This window comes from Muscardinus avellanarius (genome assembly GCF_963383645.1).
Source record: "Muscardinus avellanarius genome assembly, chromosome: 17".
NCBI classification, from domain to species: Eukaryota; Metazoa; Chordata; class Mammalia; order Rodentia; family Gliridae; genus Muscardinus; species Muscardinus avellanarius.
This window is the reverse complement of record NC_137803.1, coordinates 42,175,157-42,196,223: the sequence shown is the minus strand read 5'-3', so window position 1 is coordinate 42,196,223 and position 21,067 is coordinate 42,175,157. Positions and strand designations below refer to the sequence as shown.

Sequence of the window (21,067 nt, the reverse complement as noted above, 5' to 3'; positions counted from 1 at the left end):
TTATTGGCATGTATTTCCTAAGTCTAATTTGGCCCTAGTGTTTAAGCTTGCTATCTCAAATAGACTGAGAATCTGGCAGCTCATATTATTTTTCTGTTTTAAATGAAAAGCTCTTCTCCCCAGGGCTAGCTTCCATATTCTTGGGTGTGTTTGTGTCACACCGCCTTGCATGTTGAGATCTTGAGAATCTGTCAGAGCGAATCTGGATCTGCTCTTTCTTTGTGTCTTAAAATTATGCTGAAATTTCATTAGTAACTAATCAAGTCCCTGGCCTGCTAGGATACACAAACTAAAATTCTATATAACAGCTACCAGAGTTAAATCTTAAAAAAATCTTTCACAGCCCAAAGTAAAGGTAGTAAGAGAAAGTTTTGTATAGTGCCTGCGAGATGCCAAGCACTGCACAGACTATAGATCATAAAGCTCCATCCAAGTCCTCAGATGCAGAGTAATTCTATCCTTTTCCACTGTACCATCTACAAACACATTAGTGCACAAAGCCCTTTTCTTCATCAGAGAACTTGCCCTCTCCCCACTAGTCTTAATTTAAATCTATCCATGCAGCAATAATGTGCCTCTTCCATTTTAACTTTCCTCGATGGACTTTCTTTATTTCTAAGTCTTCTGAACCAACAGGACATATTTTATAGTCTCTATGTCCATAGAAATGTCAGACTTCTTAGAGGCATGTTAAGATGACTGTTAAGATGACTGTGTTGTCCTCATACTTGTCTTTGCTCTACCACCTTGATGACATTCCCTAAAGAACTGCACTCAAGGGTTGCCATCTTTTTCAATAACCCCATCTCTCATTTGGGTTTCTAACTGTTCTTCCAGTGCCTCTACTTCCCCAGTCCCAAAGACGTTTTACTCAATCATGAGTAATATCTCTCAGATTTGCTCTTCTTTAACATCGTTTACTAATATAATGTCATTCCTAGTGATGTCTCTGTATTCCTCTTTCCCTTTCCATCCTTTACTTTATGCAACTCCTGAAGTCAACCTTTTGAGCCCAAATCTTGTTTAAGCTTTTCTGCAGCTTCATCTTTTTAAGTAGTTTTCTATTACCTAAACAGTGCTTCACAACTTACCTTCACTGTAGATCACAGTGAAAAAAATAAAAGGTAATAAAATATGGAGGTAAATTGAAAGGGAGCCTGGACCTGGAAGCCACTGACTGGGCTTTGTAATTACTATGGTACATTCACTGGGCCACTTCCAGGTACAGATTAAAGCCCAAACTCATTAGCTTAGGTGTCTTATTTACAATTCTCTCTGGTCCCTTCACTCCCAAAGCAGAGCCTGGACAGAAACTTGAATATTGTTACTTTGGAAGAAGAAGCCACCGATTAGGTAGTATGAGAGAGGGAGGGGAAAGTTCCCTGGAGATTTGGGACTCTGTTCCATTTGATAACACACAGAATATCTGTGTAGAAAAAGCCACAAAATTGTCCCACAGAAGGACAGGAAAAGGGCTAACCCTTTTCTATAGACTTTGTTCTCCTATGGGTGTTGAGCTGCTCCTAGGACCAAAACTCTGTAATCTAAGGCTGTACTGTAAAGCACCTTAAAGACCTTTTCTGCTTCAAAGTCTCATAGCTGCATAGGCTTGTGTGGACAAGTGCATTGAAAGCTTTTCCCAGCCTAGCATGGTGGCACATGCTTGTAATCCCAGCATTTAGGAGGCTGAGACAGAAAGATCACGGTTTGAGGACAGCCTCAGCTACTACTTAGTGAGGCCCTTTGCAACTCAGTGAGACCCTGTTTCAAAATAAAGAATAAAAAATAGGGCTAGAGATGTAGCTCATCTACATCTCTAGGTAGAATGCCCCTGCGTTCCATTCCCAGTACCGAAAAAAAAAAAAAAAAAAGAAAAAAAAAACTTTTCACAGCTTCTCTGTACTGTGTGAGCTAGATGGTACCAATGAAGCCTCATCATTGTCTGGTCTGTCCCATCCTCCTCTCTTTCCTTTCTTTAATTTTCTTGTGTGTGTGTGTGTGTGTGTGTGTGTGTGTGTGTGTACACTGAAGATTGATCCTAGGGACATTCTACTTCTGTGCTACATCCCCAGCCCTATTTTATATTTTATTTTGAAACACGGTCTCACCAAGTTGCTGAGAGTCTCACTAAATTTGCTGAGACTGGCCTCGAACCAAACCTCACATCTTCCTGCCTCAACCTTCCACGTACTGGAATTATAGGTGTGTACCACCACGCTCAGCCAGTCTGCCTCTTGTACTACTCAGATCTTGCTGTGTTTCACATGAAGACTACTCTGCCACTAACTCTTTAAGGGGTGGCTGGTCATGATGTATTGAAAAGAAATAAGACTTAAGAGGTAGTGGACTACCATAGGCTATGCTGGTCTTCAGTGAGTCTGAGGCTATGTTTAGGGTTCCTCATCTTTCTGCTGTGTTATCCACTTCTGATTTTCCCCACACAACCCCTTCTGCTAGGTCTCCATGTAGAGTAACCCAGACCACTGTGCCTGTGGAGATCGAGCCCTTGGCTGCCCTGCTCATTCTGAGTGTCATTGCTGTGACCCCATTCACTGTTTCTCTAGGTGTGGAAGCTCTAAAGAGGCCCCAGTGAATCATCAGTGTTCCTAGCATCATTTTTTTTTCTCTTCAGTTCTAGAGCAGCAATCCTGTTATCTCCTGATGTGTAGAGATGACCATATCTTTATGTGTGTGTGTGTGTGGGTCTGGGAATGGAACCCAGGGGCATTTGACCTCCAAGCTACAGGGTCTCCAGCCCTATTTTTTTTTTTTTTATTTTTTAGCTTGAGACGGTCTCACTGAGTTGTGGAGGGCCTCACTAAGTAGCTGAGGCTGTCCACGAACCATGATCCTCCTGTCTCAGCCTCCTGAATGCTGTAATTACAAGCAGGCGCCACCACGCCTGGATATTATTATATCATTTGATGAGTAACCCTTTGCTTTGCCTGCTGGTCCCATAGCTGAGAGGTGAGAGTCACCAGGCAGAACTTAGCTATGTTGTCCACTAGTGTAGTATTTTTTTATTCAGTTAGCCATATTTGTTTTTATCAAATTTTTATTGGTGCATTGTAGTCATACATCTCAATGGAGTATAAGATGGTGGAGGCATACATGCACACATCACCCAATTAGCACATAACCAATTCCCACCCCATTCTCTCCCCTTCCCTCCTTATTATGTTTGGCTTAATGATGAACTTTGATATGTTTATTAATATATATCCATGTACATTAGAGAATTTCCCTTTTCCCATCCCTCTCAGTTAGGTCGCCATATTTGCTTAACTATAGTATCTCCTCCTTCACTCCGTCATCTAGAATTCCTCCTATGAGCCATTTTCTCCCTAGCTTCTGCATTTTAGGAAGAACATTCAATATTTTGTGTGACTGACTAATCTCAGCATATTTGGAGACATTTTTAGTTATCATATCTGTGAGAGGGGTTGCTATTGTTATCTAGTGGGTAGGGCTTAGGATGCTACTAAACACCCTACATTGAACAGGCCACACATCTATAACAAAAATTTATCTGACCCCAAATGACAGTAGTGTCAGAATACAGAAACTGCTCTAGTAGAAGTGGTTCCACCACCTGGGAACTTGGACTTCTATCCCACAGAATCCAGACCTGTAGGAACAGGATGCACACAGTGTACAAGTGGGTCTTGATAGTGAAAGGGTCATTCTGTCCTATAGTTGCAGGCACTTGTGTTTTAGCCATTGAGGACATATCACCAAATAGCATCTGTTTATTCAGTTTATAACTACACATTAGAAGAGAGAGCTCTAGAATTATCTAGTCAAAGAATGGAGAGGGTGGGACATTTCGCCTTTGTGTCTTGGGTCCGTGGTAAGTCCATGAAGTAGGACGCTGTCAGGGTGACATACCTAAAGGAAAGCCATGATGAAGGAAGGAGGAAGGGGAAGAAGGGAGAAGGACCAGAAGCATCTCATCTATGTAGAATATACCAAGAACACAAAGACAAGAGTGTATTCTTCATTCCCACTGTATCTCCAGCACCCATAAAGTGTCAGCTACATAGGTACATATGGGTGGCCTAAGAAGTATCTGTAGATTAAAGATGAAAACAGAGTGAGTAAGCAATGAGTGATTGAAGTCACACCTGAAATTGTTTAAGTATATTGAATATTAGCATAATTACCAGTTTCTTTTTAGGTAAAGTAACTAAGTATCTCAAATCCATGGCCTCTCTTTAGATGTAATAGTGTCAAAACAGCCTATCTCTTATTTATTATTGATGTCTCTCTTTTCTTGGTTTGATTTGTCATGGTTCAGTTTAGAATACATAGTCCAGTACTTTTAGTTTCAGTATTTTCCCTTGCTCATGAATGATGCGTTAGCTGACATATTCACGAGGGTGTAAGTTTAACTTTATAAGGGATTAGAGTTTCAAAGGGAAAAATGGAGTATAGAAAAGATAATAAACAGAAACAGTGATAAGAATCTGAATGAATACATGCGTATCAAGAATAAAAGGTGGTTGGAGCCAGCTTACCAAGCCTTGGTTACCAGAGGAAGCATCCTTATACCTATATAAATATCCCAGTACAGATTTTTGACGATGTCCTGCTTTTTCAATGAATTACATGCACTCAGGTAGGACACTGCATGTCTTGAACTCTAACCCTTCTGTTCAGATCCTGTTATTCTCTTGACCCTGCTCCAAACAGATCTCTTGTGTCAAAATTTCCCAAACCACTCACATCCACCTAGGTATTGCCCCCTAGCTTTTACTTCTTAATTCCCACTTACCTAATGCTTGGTGTTGTAAATCATTTGATGTTTTTAACTTTGCTCCCCAACTGCATAAGAAGGCAGTCAAGAACAACACTCTCTTTCTTCTTGTGTTCTGTATCAGCAAGCAGCATGCCTTATTTTTATCCTAGGAGATTCACCTTTGGTTGGATTCTGTTTCTTTTCCTCCCATCCTCCTACCTGGATTCCTACCCCTATACATACACAGATACCAGCACCAGTCCGTTTTTGCTTCTTTTTTGCACACTTTTGATTTGAATTGTTTCTCATGGAACCTTGTTTATGTCGGTTTATTTCCTAGATGGGAAGTGATGGAATTTTACGCCTCAGTACTTCAGCTCTAAATAATGAATTCTTTGCATATGCAGCACAAGGGTGGAAACAACGACTGGCAGAAGGTAAATCCCCTTTATCTGCTATAATATGACATATTGGAGCACACATACTGTTCTGAGCTTTGTTCTTCTCTTTGATTTCCAAATCCTCCCTTCCTGAAATATACTTTGATTAGTTAACAACTCACATCCTGTTCCAATTGACTTCACTAATTATTCTATTATACTTGGCATTTCTGATGTTAGATATGCTTAAGGAAAGTATGATATTGTATGGGACATAATGTACAGTTTTGATATAGCATGATTTTCTTTGAAATGATAATTTTAATTACATGGTTTGATCTGTTTTATATTCTAACTATCCTGGAGTCTAAGAAACTTCTTTGAGTAGGTGTTTCCCCTGAAGCCTCCACTTCACCTTATCCATCATTTAGTCAGTAAACTTCTTGAAAGATTAAAAATACAGAGATATCACATTTTTATTTCTCATGCACCTAGTTGTTGGCCATAGCATACTGCAGCTCAGCTGAAATACCACTTGTAGAGAATAAGGATGCCTCCCTAACGGTGAAGTCCAGTTTCTTCCCTCAGTTCTGCATACCATGTTCTTTCTTCATCAGATGGAAATGTTGATGTCAGTTGAATTTTCATTAGCGATATGTATTCTCCGAGTAGCCTTATGAATTATCTTGGTTTTAACTGTTACCCATATGCCATGAACTTCCAAATCTCACTCTCACTGTCTTCTCTTAATACCCAGTGTGCTATTTCCAATTTTTTCCTAGATCTCCCTAACTGATGTCATGCCCCTTAAAAACAAAATGCTCAATATTAAAATCTGTTTTATTTTTCGGAAATGTTCTTCCTTCTGCTCTTTCCCTAATGTTACCATTTTTTTCATATTTCTGTAGTCTGAAACCATTATTGGTACCTTTGACCCTCTTCCTTTTCTTGATCACAAAGCGTTAGTTGTGCCTACTCCTCTTCAAGGTTCCCACTGCTGCTGGCCCAATTGTAATCTGCCTTGTCCGTGCTGCTCAGTAGCCTCCTCCAGAAGTCCTGCAGCTTCTTCACCACATTGTCATGCCCATCTTTTTAAGCTATTTATTTGGCTGTGTTCCTCCCTCACTGAATGCCAGCAGCACCTCGTTCTATCTCTTGTAGGCAAATGCAGAACTCTATTTGGAATATGCACTTGGTAATCAGATTCAGCTGTCCTTGCCTATTTCATTTCATCCTGTATTCTGCTCACAATTTCCCACTCAAAAGAACATAAATATATATTCATATTTCTGTGTCTTGTGATTTAATCATTTTATAAAAGCCTGATCATCCTTCAAAGGCTAACTCAAGAATCAACTCCTATATGTAATTCACTTTAATTGATTTAGGCAGAATTAAGTGCTTTCAAATCTATACTCTCACTGCATATATTATTCTTATGGCCTGTACAGAGCCTTTGACACTATTTCATAGTCAGTTTTGTGTCTCTGCTCCACCAGACTGATTTCCATAAGGACAGTGAATACACATGCTTTCATTTGTAGCCCCTGGCATGCAGTACATTTTCCTAAATGTGTAGAGTTCATCTAAGATAAAATGGCTACTTGAGTGATGTTCATAAAAGAAGCTGTAGAAACAATATCATTCCTCATCCTTTTACTTCTCAGCATCCATAGTAGTTTATGCAAAATGAATTACATGATTTCTTTATTAATTGGCAAAATCTATGACCACTTTTACTCAATATGTTGCCGTTTTTTCTCTAGGTGAGTTTACTCCAGAAATGCAGTTACGGATAAGGCAAGAAATTGAGAAGGAAAAGAAAACAGAACCTTGGAAAGAAAAATTCTTTGAGAGATTTTATGGAGAAAAGTAAGTACTAGAGCATTTTTTCCTCATTTCTCTTAGAAGGAAATGAAAATGTAATTCTCTGCTTCACATAGCACACTCATATGCTATAAAATTTAATAAACCTGCAATAAAAGGCAAGAGTCACTGAGTGTAAGAAACTGCAGGTAAAATTATACTGACATATGAGCAGTTAAATTTTTAAAAATGCATTTTTGAGGGTTTGTAACTTGTTCATGAGAATTCATTTTGGACTGAAAATAGCACATGAAATTCTCTAGAAGTCAATTTTGGATTTTGTAACTGGGTTTTGATAAAGTTAACCTGGTTTGTATCCAGTTTCTATTAATATATGCTTAAAAGATAATTTTTTATAATATTTAATTCTTGCATCTTCCCAAAAATATTACTCTGCATATCCGTTTTAATATTTGTTTGATTCCTGTTTTGGGAAGAACCTGAGATATCATTCTCCATTTTGTCCATCTTCCTCTTCAAGTGCAGCCTGTTTTTAATTTATTGTTTGTGTGTATATGTGTGTGTATTTCTTTTTTTAAGTCAAAGCAGCCACATATAAGTGTGGTGAGAACTGAAGTAGGCTGAAAGCAGTTTCACCTCAACCTCACTTTTAGCAGAGGGACATTCTGTGTGGGCAGAATTAGTGCCTGTGATATTCGGATTCCTAGGAAAAGAGAGATTTGGGAGCTAAACATTGGCAGTCACTTCAGGTCTCCCTCAGTAGAGGAATTTGAGCTTTAATTCACACATATACAGGTAAGACTTGAAAGGGTTTATTTTGTGTTAATCATACCAAAGTGGTTGCAGGTAACCACACCCATACATACCCTGTAAATGAGGAAAATCATGCTAGAAGTTTCACAGGAGAGTTCCTCTGGAAAACAACTCAGAGGATGTCAAAGAGACTGTTTACTTAGAGAAGCCTGAGTAACTGTCCTTGAGAGAAATTCTCATGAGTCATAAGGCCCATTTTTAATTATTGTGCTGGGATTCCTGGGTACATATGCATATTTAAGCAAAATTAGTAGAGATAATTTGTATATTTTTAAAAAATTAAAAATGAGGCAGGTTCATTATCGTGTAATCACTAGCAGTATCACTTTAGACTAGCTGCATCAGAATAGTCATTGGAAATTGTAAAATAGATACAGGTTGAGAATTTCCAGGAGTTGAACAACAACAACAAAAATCCACATTTTTAGCCGGGCGTGGTGGTGCACGCTTGTAATCCCCGCGCTTGGGAGGCAGAGACAGGAGGATCGCGCAGGTTCGAAGCCAGCCGCGCTGGTTTAGGAGACCCTGTTTCCAAAAATAAAATAGGTCTGGGAGTGTAGCCCGGAGATAGACGGGCTTCCAGGAACCCCAGTACCACCAAAAAAAAAAAAAAAAAAAAAAAAATCCACATTTTTAGAAGCTTCCCAGGTCACAGTGAAGCCCAGCGTGGATAAGAGCTCTGTAGGGCTAGAGTGAGGATGATTCAGGAGCCCCTTTGCCTGTGAAAGTGAATATTGGGAGAACTCTTTCTGTAATAGCAGAAGCATAAGTGAGTTAGAGCCAGGTATGGTGGCATATGCTTATATGCCCAGTAGTTGGGGAGCTTAGATAGGAGGACTGCAGGTTTCAGACTAGTCTCACCAACTCAGTGAGACCCTATTTCAAAATAAATAATAAGCTGGGCGTGGTGGCCGTACTCTTGTAATCCCCACGCTTGGGAGGTGGAGGCAGGAGGATTACACAGGTTCGAAACCAGCCTTAAACCTTGCTGGTTTAAGAGACCCTTTTTCCAAATAAAAATATAAAAATAGGTCTGGGAGTGTAGCCTAGAGGTAGAAGGGTTTCCAGGAACCCCAGTACCTCCAATAAATAAACAAACAAACAAACAAATAAATAAATAAATAAGGCTAGGGATGTAGCTCAGAGGTAAAACACTCTTAGCTTCAATCACCAGTACCACAGAAAAAAGGAAAGAAAAGGAAGGCAGGAGGAAGAAAGGTAAATAGGTATTGGATAGATAAATGGTCAGTTATGCCCAGAGCCTTAGCCTTTGTTAAGAGATAGACCCATTCGCCGGGCGTGATGGCCCATGTTTGTAATCCCAGCATTCACGAGGCCAAGACCAGATTACTGCAGTTAGCGCACAGCCTCAGCTACTTAGTGAGGCCCTCCGTAACTTAGTGAGACCCTGATTTTAAATAAAGAATAAAAAATAGGGCAGGGGGTGTAGCTTAGAGGTCAAATGCCCCTGGTCCGATCCCCAGACACACACACCCACACAAAAAGAGATGGACCCGCAGGGCGTGGTGCCACACACTTTTAATCCCTGCACTTGGGAGGTGGAGACAGGAGGATCTTGCAAGTTCGAAGCCAGCCTCACTGTCTTAAGAGACCCTGCTTCCAAATAAAATTATAAAATAGGTCTGGGAGTGCAGCCCGGAGGTAGAAGGTTTCCATCCCCAGTACCACCAAAAGAAAAATTTTCTGTAATATGGTCATTATGCTCCTCTCAGTATATACAATTAAAATTGCAGCTCAGTTTGAACCCACCTAAGGGAAAGTAGAAGTGAAAGAAATAATTATGAAGGCCAATAATTTCCATTGGCTTTTCAAAGCCTTTTGAATTTTGGTAAAGATGGCAGTGGTCAAATATTCAAAATATTTATTCATTTTTTTAATTTACCATTTGTTTTCAGTAAAACATTTCACATTTTATTTAAGTGGATGTTTAGCGTGAATTTCACTGAGATACTTTCTTGCATCAGTGTTACTCTGGCTGCATTTCTTCACTTAAACTTGTTCTTTTTGTTGTTGTTGTTGTTGTTAATATCTGCTCATCTACTTACGTTTGTCATTGCTTGTACTCTATTTCACTGACTTAGAATAGCATTTCCTCTACCCTCTGGTACTGATGTCATAACCTAACACGATAAAAGAAAATCCCAGATACTTATAATATACTTGATTGTAATTCTGAATAATTTTGCTGGTTGACCCTTGGGCTGGATCACTTCTTGACTTTATTATTTCCTATATAATATCTTTACAGTAAAAAATAAACATGAATGGACTTAAAAGTTTTGATTCACCCAAGTGGAAACTGGTAGAATAAATTTAATGAACCCAAATGTATTTTATTTTCTTTAGTGGAGTGTCCATATATGTCTAGATGCTAAAATGAGGTGACGGAGTAACATTTCTTAGAAGAGAATATGAGAACTAATCTTTGGAAGTCATTTCAATTTTAGAATTTGATCTATTTAATTCTTATTTTTTATTTTGAAACAGGGTCTCACTAATTTGCGGAGGGTCTTGCTAAGTTGCAGAGGTCGGGCTTCAAACCTATAATCCTCCTGTCTCAGCTTTCCAAATCCTAAGTAGTGGGATTAGAGACATGTACCGCTACACTCAGCTTATTTCATTCATCTTCCACTGATCTTTATTTGGCATTGTTGTATCTCCTAAAGTCCATGTTACTTTCTATTATAAAGGTATCTTTTTGCTTTCTGACTTAAAATATAGATCTTATTATTTGCTTTCTGATCATATGTTCTAATTTTTATTTGTAGGCTTATTCTCTTCACTAATATTTGGTGCAGTTTATATTTCCTTGATTTTAAAATGAAAAATATAACTTTCTTAACCAAAATCAGAGTTTATTTTAGCTATAATTATAAAGGCACTGGAAAAAACTGTATTATCAGAAATGAATTTACATAAATTAATCATGTTATTTACTATACTATATTTGTGAGACATCTGAGTTATGCCTTTCATGTTCTGTGGTTGAGAAGTAATGTGACCTCTCTGATTTTGGCTCAGGTTGGGCATGTCAAGAGAGGAATCTATGACACTCACATCTGGACACAACACTGATAGAGCTGAAGGTAGTTCTTCACATGGGGCCACTGGCCTTCCAAGTTCTTCTACACAGACCCCATTGGAAGAACAACAGCCAAAAAGCATGCAAAGTTCCACTTCTCCAGAACCTGATTTCAGTGCTACGTTTTGTCCTATGGTAGAGGTTCCAGCTAAAGATATAATTGCAGAATCAGAGGATATATTGATCCCTGAGGAAGCTGTGATTCAGGAGGAAATTGCAGAAGAAGTAGAGACTAGTATTTGTGAATGCCAAGAAGAAAATCATAAGGGAATACCTGAATTTTCTGAGGAGTCTGTAAGTCCCACCACATCTCATGAGGATCCCCAAATAATACCTCCTCTAGATAACTTGGAATCCTGTGTTATGATGAATGAAGTCTTAGGAACTCTGCCTCATATTGAAGTTAAGATAGAAGAGAAATCAGAATCTCCCCAGGAAGAAATGTCGCTTGTCATTGATCAACTAGAAATCTGTGACTCTCTTGTTCCTTCTACTTCATCTATGACTCATGTCAGTGATGTAGAACATAAGGAACTAGAAACTGGAGAAGAGGCCAATACTCCAAAAATAAAAACAGTGCCCTCTTCTCTAGAAGGCCAGTTTCCACATGATGGAATTGCTGTAGATATGGAGCTGCAAAGTGATGCTGATGAGCAGCTTTCTGAAAACGCTTGCATCTCTGAAACTTCCTTCTCTTCTGAGAGCCCAGAAGGAGCCTGTACCAGCCTGCCATCCCCTGGAGGAGAAACCCAGTCCACATCAGAAGAGTCATGTACTCCAGCCTCCCTTGAAGCGACATTTTGTTCTGAGGTGTCCAGCACTGAAAATGCAGACAAATATAATCAGAGAAATCCAACTGATGAAAACCTTCATGCATCTTTGATGTCAGAAATATCTCCAATATCCACTTCACCTGAATTCTCAGAAACATCTCTTATATCCAACTTACCATTAACATCTGAAGCATCGCCAGTATCCAACTTGCCTTTAACGTCAGAAACCTCACCGATGTCTGATTTACCTTTGATGTCAGAAGTTTCTTCAGTGTCTTCCATACTTCTCACTTCTGAAACCACTTTTGTATCCAGTTTGCCTCTTCCTGCAGAGACATCTCCAATTTCTAATTCTTCCATGAGTGAAAGGATGGTACATCAACAAAGAAAGTCACCTTCCATATCTGAAGAAGGACTCTCCCCAAAGAAAGATGAGCTTTCTGCTCCTGCCAAACCCCTGGGAGAGAACCTTACCTCCCAACAGAAGCCTCTGTCCAATACTCCTGAGCCCATCCATATGGGCTCTTCTTCCGTTGTTCCTGAAGCATTTTCACCTGAAGAATTACATAATAAGACCCTTAGTCAGCAGCCTTGTAAGTCACATGTTGAAATTGAGAAGCCCTGTCTGCCCTCAATCCCAGAACTTCCATCTACAGAAATGATGAAAGTTAAAAACCATAGTGTGCTGCAAAGAACTGAAAAGAAGGGGTTATCATCACCATTGGACTTAGCTGTCTTTTCTGAAGACACAGAGAATAAAGGAAATGAGCTCCCATCAACTAAATTACAGGATAAGCAGTATATCCCAGGAGTAGATAAGGCTTCATTTTCAGAAAGTCCAAGAAATAAAACACATAAGCAAGGGAGCACACAGAACCGGTTGGAGACCTCACATACTCCCAAGCTGTCAGAGCCCTCCAAGTCACCAGACGGGATAAGAAATGAGAGTAGAGAATCCGAGATTTCAAAGAGGAAAACTGCAGAGCAGCATAGCTTTGGAATCTGTAAGGAAAAGAGAGCCAGAATAGAAGATGATCCACCAGCCAGGAACATACCATCCAGCAGCCCGCCTGAGAAAGAGCAGCCTCCAAGGGAGGAGCCTAGGGTTCCTCCTCTCAAGGTATGAAATTTAAAAGCAGTTCTACAGATGGCTTGCCCCTGATAAGAAGCTTAATTTTCTAGAATAAATTCAGTATTTCTCCTCCCAGGTTTTATTTATTTATTTTTGTTTATTTTTAATGGTACTGGGGATGGGACTCTTCTACCTCCGGGCTACACTCCCAGAACTATTTTATATTTTATTTGGAAACAGGGTCTCTTAAGCCAGCAAGGCTGGCTTCGAACCTGCGTGATCCTCCTGTTTCCACCTCCCAAGCGCGGGGATTATAAACTTGCGCCACCACACCTGGCTCCTCCCAGGTTTTATATAATGATTTGTAAGCTTTAGCACCCAGTCTAATAGTGAATGGTCCTTTTCAAAATTCTACATTGAGCTCATACAAGTAACGGTGATATGTGTATATATCTTCTTTTTTATGGTACTGGGGATTGAACTCAGGGACATTCTACCTCTAAGCTATACCTCCAATCCTATTTTATTTATTATTTTGAAACAGGACCTTGCTAAATTGTTGAGTCTGGCCACAAACCTGTAATCCTCCTATCTTGGCCTTCCAAGTATTGGGATTATAAGCATGAACTACCATACCTGGCTTAAAAATTAATCTTTGAGAGAAAAAAAATGAGAAAGAGGAAACAGGACCTAGAGAATCCTAGAGGCTTCTTAAGACACAATGACTTTTATGAATTGCAAGATCCAGAAGAAAAATTTACATAAAGTTGGGAAAATTTGAGAGATAATTCAGTGTCCTACAAATGTTCAGTAGTACCAGGGAGAGTAGTCACAAGACAGAAGCCAACAATAAGGAAGTGAGGTACAAATATATTTCTTAATTCACCTTCCAAAATATATCAAAGACCCTCATTGGTAAGCAGAGAACACCTGGCTTATGGTGGAGTCTGACTAATTAGTAAAATTGTCTTATGGTGTCTGTTGGATAATGTTATACATACATACACAAACACATACACACATGTTATATCTTTATATAACTTTTATATGAAATTTGTACACATATATAATTTTTAAACTTAACTTCACATAACAATAAAACTTCTGGGAGAGGTGGTGCACAGCCATTATTCTAGCTCCTCAGGAGGCTAGAACAGGCGAATCTCAATTTAAAGGCCAGCTTGAGCAGCATGGTGAGAAAATATATCCAAATAGAAAGGACTAGGCATATATCTCAGTGTTTTCTTAGCATGTATGTAACCCTGAACTCAATCCCAGTACCGCAAAGTACCACTACTACTGCTACTACTAGTAATAATAGTAAAGTCTATGAGTAAACATTCTTATTTATATACTCTTTTTGGATCCCAGACAAATTTTAACTCTCAGAAGATAAACCTTTTACATAAGTTAGTGTGCTTAAATAAACTGAAAATTAAGGTTAACTCAAAATAAGCCTTCTGTTTAATTAAACACATTTCCAACCTTTGTCATTTTTTTATTTATAGGATGTTTTTATTTAAGCTCATGTATGTTTTTGTACAATAAAGATGGGTTATTTCCCATTATAACAGTGATTGGTTGAGAATTATATACATTTCAATCTTAAAAAATCTTTCTTTTTATTTTGCTGCTATATTCATTTTTATAGGTGACATATTCTATACAAGGTTTTCTTTTAAGAGTTTGGTTAGAGCTGGGCGTGGTGGCACACGCTTGTAATCCCCGCGCTTGGGAGGCAGAAACAGGAGGACCACGCTAGTCCGAAGCAGCCTCACTGGCTTAAAAGACCCTGTTTCCAAATAAAAATATAAAAATAGGTCTGGGAGTGTGGCCCGGAGGTAGAAGGGTTTCCAGGAACCCCAGTACCACCGAAAAAAAAGAGTTTGGTTATAATATTCTATTTAATAAAGCAGTGTCTATTAAATGAGTTTCTGTAAATGTAAAAGATGAACATTAAACTCTAATTAGAACCCCAGTATGCATTTTAATTTCTAACCCATGGGGTAAAACATAAATGCTAATGCTACTTCAAGAAAAATATTTTTAACACACCAGCTGATTTTTTTGGCCTAAACCTCATTTTAGAACTGCATATGCCTTTATTTAAGAATAGATAGATAGTTGAGTGGATGCTAGAGAGATAGCTGGTAAACACATATATGATGTTTGTTTTGAGCCCTTGATTAAAGATATTTTGGGTTATTTTTAAATATGTTTAACTTTTTATTATTTATTTATTTATTTATTTATTTATTTATTTATTTATTTATTTTGGTGGTACTGGGGTTTCTGGAAACCCTTCTGCCTCCAGGCTACACTCCCAGACCTATTTTATATTTTTCTATTTGGAAACAGGATCTCCTAAACCAGCGCGGCTGGCTTTGAACCTGCATGATCCTCCTGTCTCCACCTCCCAAGCACGGGAATTAACAAGCGTGCGCCACCATGCCCGGCATGTTTAACTTTTTAGACTAAGAAATATATATGAGGAAAAATTGAAACCCCTTGTGCAGTTAATATCTTAGAGATTGAATTAGAGGAGAAACTTCATAAGCAATTTGAAAATGAGAAAGCTCATTCAGGAAGATAATCTCATCTATCAAAATTCCAAAGCAAATTCTAAGTTGAAATGATCCTGTAGTGTGTATCAGTTCATTTGAGTGTGAATATACATATGCTAGGAAGAAGGAGGTACAGTTTCTAGGAGAAGTTTATCCTAGAGGGGTAAAGAAGAGACAGTGCATTTTACTAAACAGCACTGAATAGGGAGCTCAAAGAGTCTTTCTGTCACTGCTTATTTGAACCCAGGGCAGGTGACTTAACCTCCAAAGGCTCAGTTGTTGTTTTTTTTTTTCACCTCAGAAATTATGCCTTGAATGAGGGCCCTTCCAGCTGTACCAGCCTAAGACTCTGAGATGCTCTTGGTGACTGGAGCATTGTAACACTGCTGTGGAATGCTAAGAATTAGGTCTTGTGCCCTCTGAAGTTGGTGATGATTTCATGAGAACAGGTGCACAGTATAAATTGGGACATGAACAAATTTCAACACATTGTGCATTACCAATATCCAAAGAAAGAAATTGTCTAACCTATATTTTCTTTAAGAAGTAGAAAATCAGAGTTGCCCTTGCTTTTATGAAAATGTAATGATAGGGCAATCCCTTTGGAAAATAAGCACTGTTACAAATACATCTTGACAACTATGTGAAGTAAAAACTAGAAATACTTCATTTTTCAACTGAGCTTACAGACTCCTGGTGTGATTATTATATACATGTAATCAGCACATGAGATGGTATAGGAATTCAAACTTTGACTCAGAGAGTTACTGGAGAAACTGAGATACACAGCAGTTTGCTTATGATTACTAAGTACTATTTTGTAAAACCAGAATGAGAATTCTAATCCTCATAACTTTATGGCCAAGGCTTTTTGTTGTTGTTAAATTAAGACAGATAAACTCAAATGGTAAAAGTATCACAGTTTTTTTTTTATTCTAGCAAGGAGAACAATTTTAAAATAAAGTATATAAGTCTTTTAGTTAATCTCATAGCAAAAAACATGGATTTTGTTTCCATTGCCGGGCGTGGTGGTGCACGCTTGTAATCCCTGCACTTGAGAGGTGGAGACAGGAGGATCATGCATCAAAGCCAACCACGCTGGTTTAGGAGATCCTGTTTCCAAATAGAAAAATAAAAAAAATAGGTCTGGGAGTGTAGCCCGGAGGTAAAAGGGTTTCCAGGAACTCCAGTACCACCAAAAAAAAAAAAAAGAAGATACTTAGATACTTTATTTCTATGCCAAATTCTTTATAGATTAAAAACTTGATTTTGCATTCATTCTATGGTTATTGTTGCTTTATATCCTGAACACTCATTTGGGGATTGAGGTATAGTTCATTCCACATCATGGGAAATCGTAGCTCATTTTTTTCCTTTCTTTTGCATTATGGTATCCCATATATCTCCTCTGTGATCACATATGGAATGTTTTATCTTTCTATTCTCTCATTTTAGATCCAGCTTTCTAAAATTGGGCCACCTTTTATTATCAAGAGCCAGCCAGTCTCTAAACCAGAGTCTAGAGCAGCCACTAGCACATCTGTCAGCGGGGGAAGGAACACAGGAGCCAGGACCCTCGCAGACATCAAGGCCCGTGCCCAGCAAGCCCGGGCCCAGCGGGAGGCTGCTGCAGCTGCTGCTGTGGCTGCTGCTGCCAGCATCGTCTCTGGAGCCATGGGGAGCCCAGGAGAGGGAGGAAAGGCAAGAACCCTGGCACACATCAAAGAGCAGACCAAGGCTAAGCTCTTTGCAAAGCATCAAGCCCGCACCCACCTCTTCCAGACCCCTAAAGAGATGCGGCTGCCTCTACTTAGTTCCAAGGAAGGGCCTCCAAACTTGGAAGTCCCTTCTGCACCTGAAACAAAAATGGAAGGTTCCACTGGGGTCATTATTGTCAATCCAAACTGCAGATCTCCCAGCAACAAATCTGTGCATGCCCGGGAGACCACCACTGTTTTACAGCCGTCTCTCAACCCAACTCAACTTCCAGAAACTGCCACTGACTTATCTGTACATAGTGCTGATGAAAATATACCTGTGTCACATTTATCTGAGAAAATTGTTTCATCTACCTCTTCTGAAAGTAGCACTATGCCCATACTCTTCAATAAAAATTCTGTCCCTGTGTCTGTTTGCAGCACCGCTATGTCCGGAGCAATTAAAGAGCATCCCTTTGTGAGTTCTGTTGACAAGTCCTCTGTTCTAATGTCTGTTGACAGTGCAAATGCTACAATTTCTGCTTGTAATCTAAGCATGTTAAAAACCATCCAGGAAACTGATACTCCATGCATAGCCATTATACCAAAATGTATTGAAAGCACTTCTCTTCCTGCCACCACAGAGGGCGCCAGCCTATCAAATTCCATGGATGATAAACCATTGCTAATCCCAAGCAGCAGTGCTACCAATGTAGTCTCTAGTCAGTACACCTCCGTGCCAAGTCCCTCCATTGGAAACAATTTGCCAAACCATCTTTCCACTAGCTCTGTCTTGGTTCCCCCCACAGGAATGAACAACAGATTTCCTTCTGAAAAGAGAGCCATGCCTGGGGGTGAAGAACAGGCCACTGTGTCCATGAGTACCACTGTGAGAGCAGCCCTCAGCTGCAGTGATTCAGCGGCGGCCACCGACACTTTGGTTGGACGCCCACCTGTGGCAATGTTTACTGGAAACATGTTAACGCTCAATTCCTATGAGAGTCCTCCCAAGTTAAGTGCTGAGAACTTGGACAAAAATTCAGGGCCTCGAAACAGGGCAGATAGTTCTGGGAAACCTCAACAGCCACCAGGGGGCTTTGCACCAGCAACCGTTAACAGATCAATTCCTTGTAAAGTCATCGTGGACCACAGCACCACACTGACCTCCAGTTTGTCTCTGACTGTCTCTATTGAGAGTGCAGAGGCCAGCTTGGACCTCCAGAACCGATCTGCGAGGGCAGAGGTGTCCATACAGCCCATGGCCTGTCCTCAGGTGTCTGTAATCAGCAGACCTGAGGCAGTGACAAATGAAAGCGTAGATCACGGCTCTAGTTTCATTGCTGCTTCTGCGGCCAAACAAGACTGTAAGACCTCACAGGCACCCTGCACCAGTCACCGAGATTTGTCCCGCATTATTCCCGAAAAACTAAATGAGGCGACGGCTCCTGGTCATAGCTTTGCAGAGCAGACACGTAACCCGACCACATTCAAAAGTGAAGCAGACACGACCTGTAGCAATCAGTACAACCCAGGAAACCGGATTTGCTGGAATGAGGACTCCATGAGGAACACAGGGCAGCCTCTGGCTGGGCACTCGTGTTCAGGTAAACAAAAGGACCAGAGCTGCCCGAAGGCTGTCAAAACCGAACATGCCAGCTACTCACACATGTCAGAGATTCACCCTAGGAATCTCATAACCAATGTCTCTCTCCCTGTGAAATCCGAACCTCACGAAGTGGGCAAGAGCTTTCGAATGGACACTGAAGACTTCCCTGGCCCTGCACTGCCTCCCCCGGCAGCAGAGGCAGCCGCCAGTGCACCACAGACACAGAACATGAAAGCTGCCTCCTCTAGTCCCATTGAAGAGGCTATTTCCTTGGCCACAGACACCCTGAAAAGAGTTCCGAGTGCCGGTGGCTCTAGCTGTCGTCTCTCGTCCGTGGAGGCCAACAACCCACTGGTGACACAGTTACTGCAGGGCAACCTGCCTCTAGAAAAAGTGTTGCCGCAGCCCAGGTTGGGAGCCAAACTCGAAATCAACAGGCTTCCATTGCCTCTTCAAACTACCTCAGTGGGTAAAACACCACCGGAAAGGAACATTGTCGAAATGCCTGCCAGCTCCCCAAATCCAGATGGGAAGGGCTACTTAGCAGGGACTCTGGCACCGCTCCCAATGAGAAAGCGAGAAAACCATCCCAAAAAGAGAGTAGCCAGGACTGTGGGGGAACATTCTCAAGTCAAATGTGAACCAGGGAAGTTGTTGGTGGACCCAGATGTTAAAGGGGTGCCATGTGTCCTCAGTTCCAGCATGAGTCAGCTAGGACACGGCCAGCCATTTAAGCAAGAGTGGCTGAACAAGCAACCCATGCAGAACAGAATCGTCCAGAGCCCTGAGGTCAAACAGCAGAAGCGGCTGCTCCCTGCATGCAGCTTCCAGCAGAACCTGTTTCACATAGACAAGAATGGTGGCTTCCACCCTGATGCAGGGACCCCACACAGACAGCAGTTTTACCAAATGCCCATGGCTGCCAGGGGCCCCATGCCCACTGCAGCTCTCTTACAGGCCTCTTCCAAGACTCAAGTGGGCTGTAATGCATTTGCCTTCAATAGGCACCTTGACCAGAAGGGACTAGGAGAGGTTAGTCTTCCTTCAGCATCTCACCAGCTAAGGCTAGCCAATATGTTATCCCCCAATATGCCTATAAAAGAAAGTGATGAGGTGGCAGGTGCCACACACGCAATGCCAAACAAAGCACTAGTGCATCCTCCCCTGCCACCGCCACCGCCACCGCCGCCCTTGGCCTTGCCCCCACCTCCCCCACCACCACCTCCACTACCTCCACCTCTCCCTAACGCAGAAGTCCCATCTGATCAAAAGCAGCCGCCAGTTACCATGGAAACCACTAAGAGACTTAGTTGGCCACAGTCCACGGGCATATGTAGCAATATAAAATCGGAACCTCTTTCTTTTGAGGAAGGTTTAAGCAGCAGCTGTGAACTGGGCATGAAACAAGTTTCCTATGACCAGAATGAAATGAAAGAACAGTTAAAAGCCTTTGCGCTAAAAAATGCAGATTTTCCTTCCTATTTGCTTTCTGAGCCACAAAAGCCTTTCACCCAATTAGCTGCTCAGAAAATGCAGGTGCAGCAACAGCAGCAGCTCTGTGGAAATTATCCAACAATACACTTTGGTAGCTCGAGCTTCAAAAGGGCAGCATCTGCGATTGAAAAGTCCATCGGGATTTTGGGAAGTGGCTCCAGTCCTGCCACCAGCCTGCCGGGTCAGAACGCACAGATGCCCGTCCAGAACTTTGCCGACAGCAGCAACGCGGACGAATTGGAACTGAAATGCTCTTGCCGGCTAAAAGCCATGATTGTGTGCAAAGGCTGTGGGGCCTTTTGCCATGACGACTGCATAGGTCCTTCAAAACTCTGTGTAGCTTGCCTTGTTGTACGATAAGAACTGAATGAAAGATGCAGTATCCCTTTTCGACATGGAAGAACCAAGCAGCATCAGCAACAGCAAATTGAATAATGCAGTGGCTTATATGCTAATTTATTTTACTTTGGAACAGATTGTCTTTTCTCTATGATTATTATTTTCTTGAATTTCTCATAAAGGGGAGGATAAATACCAACCAAACAGCTCAACAGCATGTCTTTTACTTACTTACTTAGGTGCCATTTCAGCTTTGGAAAGTTTCTGTCTATGCGTATATAGGTTACTGCCCAATTGCTCCCCCCTACCTTTTAACCCAGGTGTAGATAGGAAGAGGAAATTTTTAATTGTTTCTTTGCCAGAAATGCAAATGCAGAAAGAAGATGATAAAAGTGACTTAAGGTGGCTATGTATTTGTCTGTAGATTAGCCATGACAGCAAGCATTTTACAGTTGATGTTTCTGGACCTACCTTTACTACAATGATTAAGTCATATTTGGAATGGGAAATCTGATCTAAAAGTTTGGTTCTTTATGTTTACTTATACCACAAAAGATATATTAAAGGAGGTATGCCATTAATGAAATCCACTATCCCAATATTCTTTCCTCCTCCTTCCTCTTTCTCAGAGACTGGCAGAAAATATGATCTGCCTTGGATT

The 21,067-nt window shown here is 40.7% G+C and overlaps 1 protein-coding gene across 2 annotated transcripts in view; it reads left to right on the top strand.

Annotated features, from left to right (window-relative positions):
• The window catches only part of ASXL3 (ASXL transcriptional regulator 3), a gene marked incomplete at both ends in the record, with an annotated part of 184,131 nt that extends 163,704 nt beyond the window's left edge, over window positions 1-20,427 (top strand). For both annotated transcript variants that reach the window (XM_080714757.1, XM_080714756.1), the window contains 4 exons: window positions 5,079-5,175; window positions 6,885-6,990; window positions 10,801-12,754; window positions 16,726-20,427. In XM_080714757.1, the coding sequence (XP_080570883.1) occupies window positions 5,079-5,175; window positions 6,885-6,990; window positions 10,801-12,754; window positions 16,726-20,427 (5,859 nt within the window). The remainder of the gene's footprint in view (window positions 1-5,078; window positions 5,176-6,884; window positions 6,991-10,800; window positions 12,755-16,725) is intronic.
• Between the last annotated feature and the right edge of the window lie 640 nt (window positions 20,428-21,067).